This window comes from Colobus angolensis, unplaced genomic scaffold (genome assembly GCF_000951035.1).
Source record: "Colobus angolensis palliatus isolate OR3802 unplaced genomic scaffold, Cang.pa_1.0 Scaffold175, whole genome shotgun sequence".
Lineage (NCBI taxonomy): Eukaryota > Metazoa > Chordata > Mammalia > Primates > Cercopithecidae > Colobus > Colobus angolensis.
In genome coordinates this window covers 917,427-926,126 of record NW_012114877.1, presented here as the reverse complement: position 1 = coordinate 926,126, position 8,700 = coordinate 917,427, and the positions used below count along the sequence as shown (strand labels likewise).

The following is an 8,700-nucleotide window of genomic DNA, read 5'->3' as shown; positions in this document are numbered from 1 at the left end:
AGCCTGGGCGACAGAGTGAGATTCCGTCTCAAAAAAAAAAAAAAAAGAAAGAAAGAAAATATACTGTATACAATTTTTATATACTCCTTATTTTTTACTTAACATTAAGTTTTCTTCCATAGGTTATTTTTACCTATGGAAGAAACTGTATTTTGAAATACAGTTTTTAACAAACACGTAATATTCCTTTGAGTATATGTACCCTAATTTGCTTAACCACTACAATTTAGTGCTTAATAAATAACATTGAGGCTGGGTGCAGTGGCTCATACCTGTAATTCCAGCACTTTGGGAGGCCGAGGTGGGCGGATCACTTGAGCCTAGGAGTTTGAGACCAGCCTGGGCAAAGTGGCAAACCCCATCTCTACAAAAAATAGAAAACTTAGCTGGGCATGGTAGCATGCACCTGTAGTCCCAGCTACTCGAGAGGTTAAGGTGGGAGGATTGCTTGAACCCAGGAGGTTGAGGCTGGAGTGAGCCATGATTGTGCCACTGCATTCCAGCCTGGGCAACAGAGTGAGACCCTGTCTCCAAAATAAAATAATAATAATGATTAATAAGTAAGGCTGCGGTGAGCATTTTTATGTGCATTTTTGTTGTAGTTTCTTAGGCAACTGCTTCAGCATAAATTCTTAGAGAATTACTGGACCAGAGGATGGGAACTTTTTGAAGACTTGGTACTTACTCATTGCTACATTACTTTTTGGAATGTGGTGATATATGAAAATATCATCAGCTCTTAATTATTGGACAAAATGATGTCTGAATCCTCTTTCAGCTCTAGAACTCTCTAATTTTGTGATTGCATCTCTGTTAAAGGGGAAAAGAGGTAGAGGAGATAATTTGAGTTTATAGATAATCTTCAAACTTTCTTCCAGGAAAGGATTCCAGTCAGTGCTGTCTCCAGTCAGCTCATCAGAGCTGCCACACAATAGGCAAATGAATTGATGTTAATTTTATATCACCCGCCCCTTTTGTGTGTTTTCTGGCAGAACTTCTATCGAATGGTGAAATAACTAAGTATGAAAAGGAACAAGAGGGGAAAAAATGACAAAATAGACCAGGAACTCGTGAGCAATTGGAGTTTTACTGTTCTGTGATGTGAAATGCCTCTTTTGTGGTGTCCTGAAAGATCACAAAGACTTGTGCTGGGTTGGTGAGGCCAGTGGCGGTCACTGCAGTAAAGAATCCACGAGCACACTCATCTGAGGTCAGAGCTCACCCTGGATTCTGTGTCCTGTTGGTGTTAGGGCAGTGACGAGAAGTGTCTTCTATCTTGTCTACTAGGTAGAGTCGGGATGCTTCACCTTTGTTATTTTTTCCCACTCGCAGCCTCACTGGCACGTGTGTTACCCAGGGCTGTGAAGGGTGTGGGGTGGTAATTGGTGTTGGTAGTCCCAGTGATGGTCTGTTGGTCCCCTCATTTCTTCCCTTCCACCAACAGCAGTTGACACCTTGATGCAGAAGTGTACACAAATGACATCTTCTTTGGATGTGTGTCTAGAGTGGCTTTTCAGAACTCACAGACAAATCTTGACTGTTCCTTCCTGCTGTGGATCCTGTCTTGGGGACAGGGTTTCCAGGAGCGGTAATAAGCCCGAGACCAGACCAGTGTCCTGAAGGTAGAATTTCTGTCTTTGCTGCACTTTGTAGAACCTAGGACTCTCCTGTTTATCAGAAAATTATATTTCTCTGGCCTAAACACAGTGGGGAGATTGAGCCTTTGCTATGTGTGAGGCTCTACCTTACATGCTTTACATACATAAACTTGCAGCAGAACCCATCAGGTAGATATCATTAATTATCTCCAAATTGCACATGAAAGTCTGAGGTTCAGGGAAATGAATATTACCCAAATTCTCCTAGTTAGTAATATTACAGTAGGGATGTAATCCTAATCTCTTTATTTCTGCTCTGCCCTTCTTCACAAGGCATTGCCCAAAGTGTTTGTTTTCCATGAGATATTAACAAAAGAAGGCCCTGAATAGGATACATTTTTACGCCGTTGTTATTTTTGGGCTGGTGGTATGGGAGATGGTTCTCTGTTTTATAAATTTCAAAGGTGATTGAGTGGTAATTGCTTCTGATTAACCCTGGTTGAGGAGTGGGTTTTCTTGATTGCAGTGGAAGAAGTGTAGGTGAAGTTTGGGTGTTGGGGCAGTGAGTGGATGGAAAGAAGCCTTTCAGAGTGCAGGTGGGTTTGAAGACCTTGTGAAGTACAGCCGGGAGCCCAGGAGAGCCTTGGGTCAGGACAATGGAAAAGGCCAAGTGTGAAGTTCCTAGTGGACTCTTAATGTCTCCTTAACAAATGGTGATGATAGAGACTATTTTAAAAATTATTATTTTTATTTTTTATAATTTTTATATTTTCTTAGAGATAAGGTGTTGCTCTGTCACCCAGACTGGCATGCAGTGGCATGATCATTGCTAACTTGTCACTTTGTACTCCTGGGTTCAGGTGATCCTCTCACCTCAGCCTCCAGGGTAGCTGGTGTTGCCCAGGTTGGTCTTGAACTTCTGACCTCAAGGGATCCTCCTGCCTCAGCCTCCTAAGTTGCTGGGATTACAAATGTGAGCCACTACACAGAGACTATTTTTAGGGTGGTTTTTGTTTGGATTAAAAATGAGAATAGTAGAAACCTGGAGATGTGAGAAGGCTGACAGGTCGGATATGAGATCAGACATCTATCATTTTAAAAAGGGCATGTCCACTGACCTTATCAGGAAGTTAGAGATAAGGAATTGCATGATAAGGAATTGAATGACTGGGTAGAGGTCAGAGATAGAATCATAAATATGGGAAGGGAATAATTTGATTGGAGATGGTGATAGGGGCCAGGGGATTGTTTTCCAAGACTGTTGGGTGGGTAGACAAGATGCCTCTGGACAGGCCTAGGTGTCCAAGGAAGGCCGTCCTCTCGTGGTGCATCCAGAATAGAGGCTGCTGTTCTCGCTCTGTTCAGGTGTCTTCTTTGGTCCCTTTCAGTCTTCATCCTGGAAAAGTACACATTTAAAATGGCCTCTTGATCCACCTGGATAGTGGTTAAACAGGCGCTCACTTTATTCATTAGTCCTTTCTGTGCACCTTTCTATACATATTGGGGTTGAAAACCGATGAAAGAGAAAAACCTCTAGTGGAGCCCTGGTCACTGGTCCACTGTGCGCCCGCAGTCCACACACACACACACACACGGACACACAGACATACACATGCACACACGCACGCAAGTGCACACATACACAAACCCATACACACATACACGCACAAGCATACACATGCACACACACACACATACACATACACGCACACGCATATAGACACAGGCACACACATACACAGACACAGACACATACACACATACATACACATACACAAACATACACAAACATACAGACACACATGCAGACACAAACATACAGACACATACACACATATACACACACACACACATGCACACATGCATACATATACACATACACATACTTACACATACACACACATACGCAGACACATACACATACGCAGACACACATACGCAGACACATACATATGTACACACACGCACGTGCGCACATACACATACAGACACACACATACGCACACATGCACACATACACACGCACACATACACACATGCACACACGCACACATACACACATACGCATATGCACATAGACACATACACATGCACAAACATACACATTCGCACACAGACACATACACATACATATGCACACACACATATACACATACATACACACACATGCACTTGCTGTCCCGTTTTCTTGCCCACACACACAGCGTGGCTGCCGGCTCAGCCTCCTGATTTCCAGGGCTCTGCATAGGCTTGGAAAGCTAAGTGACCCAAGACACCTTGGTGGCCTTATCATCAGCTTCCTCTGCTCATCTCCTCCATTCCAGTGGTCGTGGAGTCGGACTTTGTGAAATACGAGGGCAAGTTTGCAAACCACGTGAGTGGAACCCTGGAGACCGCACTGGGGAAGGTCAAGCTGAACGTGGGGGGCAGTAGCCGCATGGAGAGCCAGTCTTCATTTGGAACCCTAAGGAAGCAGGAGGTGGATTTGCAGCAGCTCATCAGAGACTCTGCCGAGAGGTAAGGAGACTTCTGTTTGGCATTTTGGATTTTGACACATCTCACATTTAAAGGTCATTCAGTTGGACCTTTGTTAAAAGGGCGACAGATTTGATCTCTACTGATCAATAAACGTGTATTGAATGCACTTATGCTGAAATTTCATGAGGAGCACATTCTTTAGTCTGGAATTGCTTGACTGTTCTTAGCCTGAGGCGGGGAGACTTGAGAAGCACTTTCAAAGGATGTTACTTCAGGCAAATATGTACTTCCTTCAATCACGTGATTTGTAAAATGCCAGTGGTGACAATGCTGTGTCCTGCATTTTTGAATATTAATTTTAGAAGCCAGGAATTCATGACCCTCCTCTGGCTCTATAATTTTCTGAGGAAAAAAAGAAGAAAGCAAGTGAGAGGTGCACAAAAAAGCTCAAAAAGAAGAGCTGTTTTTAGTTTTTGAAGTCTTGAAGAAAATTCCACATTTATTCATTGTTTGGCTTTCGGTAAATACACCTTACCACAGTATAGCTCATCATTATTCTTACCTTATGTTTATTCAACGTTCAAAAAATAATTGTGTCAAGTGCATCCTATGTGCCATGAACTATTCTACATTCTGGGGAGACCACAGAGAGCAAAATGCCCAAATGTCTGCCTTGCATTCCAGTGAGGAGAGACACCAAATATACAACTAAAGTAAAATGTGCAGTAGGTTGATGGGAATCGGCAACAGTGAGGGGGCTAGGATGTGCTAGGAATGGGGGCTATGAACTTAGAAAGTGGCCAGAGAAGGTGTCATGGAGAAGCTGGCATTAGGACAAAGCCCTGCAGGAGGGGAGGGAAAGCACAGGAACATCTGGGCAGGAGGCTCTGGGCAGTGGCCAGGGTGGCCTGTACCCAGTGAGTGAGGGGAGGGCAGGAGAGGAGAGTTGGAGGGGCTGAGAGGGATGGGGCACCAAGGCCCACAGGACCTTGAAGGCCACTGGCGAGGCTCACACTTACTGAGAGCCAGTGGAGGGTTCTGGGCAGGGAATCGGCGTCATCTGATGTATTTTTTAGAAGGATCATTCTGGCTGCTGAGTTGAGAAGAGACTGGATGGGCAGCAACAGGGAGTCCAGTTGAGATGTTATTGCAATAATTCAGCGGGGATGATATTTCCGTTTGTACAGTAACGTGTGCATTTTCCTGTGTAATTTTATTGCTCTTTAGTCTTTTAAAGCAAAAATTCAAAGCCAAATAAATTAAGAGAAAATTCACTTGTATTTAAGTATGACTGGCTTATTTCATCTTTGCAACACTTTAAAGATTATATGGAATATTAAATATGTGCTCATTCCACAAAATTATGTTTAAAAATTAATAAAAAGTATGATAAAACTCACATAGCATTAGGTACGTGGATTTTATTGCAGGTACCTGGGCAGCTGCCATCTTCTTTTTTTTTTTTTTTTTTTTTTGAGACGGAGTCTCGCTCTGTCGCCCAGGCTGGAGTGCAGTGGCCAGATCTCAGCTCACTGCAAGCTCCGCCTCCCGGGTTTACGCCATTCTCCTGCCTCAGCCTCCCCGTGTAGCTGGGACTACAGGCGCCCGCCACCTCGCCCAGCTAGTTTTTTTTTTTTTGTATTTTTTAATAGAGACAGGGTTTCACCGGGTTAGCCACGATGGTCTCGATCTCCTGACCTCGTGATCCGCCCGTCTCGGCCTCCCAAAGTGCTGGGATTACAGTCTTGAGCCACCGCGCCTGGCCGCAGCTGCCATCTTCTAGTCCCAAGCCCCTCTCCAGTAACCACCCATGCTTACTGGAGCTGAAGGACCATGGCTGTGTGTTTATTGCCTACGGGCACTTTCTAGGACTCCACAATCACACAAAGCTCTGATTCCACCAGGGGTTCCCTTTTGGTCAGAGAATTTGAAGTTCTCTCTGGTAGCACCAGGTAGAAGGGACAGCTGCCTCTGTCTCTGGCAGTCATGATTTATTTTCCTTTCTCTACAGCTTATCTTTGCTACAGTGCCATTTTCCTTCTCAACTGCAATTGTCGGGACACACTAGAAACATATTTGATATTTATCTGAAATGGAAATTTAACTGAGTGTCTTACATTTTCATTTGCTAAATCTGGTGTCACTGGGGAAGGGGAAAAGGGAAGCATCTTCTCTGCTCCCTCAGTCTCACGCAGCCCTCTCTAGCTTAGCTGCATTTTGTAGTCTCGTTATTTCCATTTCAAGAAGCACAGTTTGGCAATGCTCTATAATCACATTTCTCGATACAGGTTTTTAAACACTCTTCATGATTCAGGTGTAGAAGCTCTTGCCAAAAGGAAGCACACGAGGAGGGTCGGCGACAAGAGATGGGAGAAAACCATTCCCGAGAGAAAGAAGCCAGAGCCAACAGTTCTGACTGGAGGAAGAGGGAGTCGGGGCGGGGGAGGGTAAGGAAAGGAGCATCTGCAGAGCACCTACTGTGTGCCAGGCACTTTATATGCAGCCTCTCCTTGACTCTGCACAGCCGTCTCCTTTTACACTTAATGGCACCAAGGCTCAGGAAGGAGAAATAACTTGTTCCCAGACACAGAACTCAATTTGGATGCTGGTGCTGGGATTCAACCCAGGATTTTCTGGCTCCAAAGCTCCTGTTCTTTCCTCTAAATCATGTAAAAGTCATTAAAATGATAGCACAGAACATAAAGGCCGAAGCATGAACCTGAGTCCCTAGGGAGGATACCCGGTGGGTGAATCATGGAATAGAAACTGTCCTGAGCAGGTACATGTGCATGGCGAGGCCTGCTCACCTGGAGGTGCCTGGACACAGGGATGAGATCACTTGGATTCGGGAGTCCTGTTACTTTTAGCGGTAATGGGGGAAGGGATGCCCCGGGGAGTGGTGCCACCAGAAGCATGATAAAGAATAAATACAAGGACTAGAAACCAAAGAGGAATCTTATCACAGAATCACTTCGCTCTTGTTAGCCTGCTAGGAGGAAAAGGTGAACTATAGGGTAGGGGAGGACAGGCGCTGGAAGGGAAGACTTCTGCTCCTGGCATGGAGCTCAGTAAAGCTAACATTCTTGTTACTTCATGCTGAAGTAATAAATTCTTATCCATGTTGTCTGCCTGTCTTTGGACTCCCATAACATCATTGGGATTGATAAGGTGGTGTTGATATATGCCTGACTTTGGGAGTGGCAGTTCATGATGCTTAAGAACTGTACATTCCTGAGGGCTTATTTACAGTCACTTTTATTTCAGGTCATTTAGATAACTTGTCATCTGCATACAAGTTATTTTAGGCCTCAAAAATCAGAATATTAGCTTTATTGTCTATGAAATGTGTGCACGTATCAAAAACAAACTTTGTCCTTGAAAAAACAAGCCTGTGCTGGGCAGGAAGGCATTCCACAGAAGTTAACCTTCCGGATACCTGGAGCTGACCCTTTTGAATGCAATCTCTGTGCAGATCTTAGCATTCTTGATGGAAACTATTCTAAGATATATCACATACTTTTTTTAATGGAGAATAACAAATTTATTGAGTCTTTTTCATAGTGACTCGGATTCGTGTGATAAGCTCTTTCATTTTTGTGTTTAATAAGCTCTTTCATTATTCTGTAATACGCTCTTTTCATTTGTTTACCTTGTCTTCCGTGGTCAGTTGCCATTTGTCACTACCGTAAGTATAAAAGCCACAGCCCACCCCACTTCTGCCACCAGCTTGTTGCTTCTAATTTCCTAGGGTCTGGTAAGTTTATTCCTGGTCAATAACTTAGGTCGACTTGGTAAGCCATTTCTGCCCTTGGGCTCAGTTTCCCCAGCTGTAGATGAGAGAGTTGGACTAGATGATCTCTGAAGGCTTTCTGCTGGCTGAATGTCTGGAAGTGAGTGGACTCTGGAGTGCGCACACCTGTCAGCTCCTTCCCCTGAGTTCTGGGCGTCGGTCCTGGCTGTTTTCCAGAGACCGTGCTATGTTGTGCTTTCCTCACTATTTGGGGATTCAGGAGGGTGTTACCATAAAGGCATATCCCACTTTTATTCTTTGTCATATTGTAAAGGGAATTTTGGTAAAGCAGATTACATTTTTCTATGCACATACAGTAATGAGAAGTTTGGTTCTTTATTAGGAATTCCAAATTAAATAAATTATATGAAACCAGTATATTAATGCAATGTTATGACAATGATAAATCTTCATAATTATTTAAAATATTTTAAAATTACACTGAATATATATATACACACACATATATATACATATATTTATGGGATATATGACATTTTTTAATGAGGAATTTTTTAATGGGAAAATATATCTCATGAGAGGTTTTGATAACAGGCATACAGTGTATAATAATCACATCATGGAAAATGGGGTATCCATCACCTCAGGCATTTATCCCTTGTGTTACAGGCAATCCAATTATACAGTTTTAGTTATTTTAAAATGTACAATTAGGCCAGGTGTGGTGGCTCACGCCTGTAATCCCAGCACTTTGGGAGGCCGAGGCAGGTGGATCATGAGGTCAGAAGATCGAGACCATCCTGGCTAACACGGTGAAACCCCGTCTCTACTAAAAAATACAAAAAAATTAGCTGGGCATGGTGGCGGGTGCCT

General features: G+C 43.6%; 1 protein-coding gene across 4 annotated transcripts in view; it reads left to right on the top strand.

The window, feature by feature from the left end:
* Nucleotides 1-8,700, top strand: part of DFNA5 (deafness, autosomal dominant 5) — a 77,413-nt gene that overhangs the window by 28,609 nt on the left and 40,104 nt on the right. For all 4 annotated transcript variants that reach the window (XM_011938555.1, XM_011938554.1, XM_011938556.1 and 1 more), the window contains one exon: nt 3,923-4,115. In XM_011938555.1, coding sequence (XP_011793945.1) covers nt 3,923-4,115 — 193 coding nt within the window. The remainder of the gene's footprint in view (nt 1-3,922; nt 4,116-8,700) is intronic.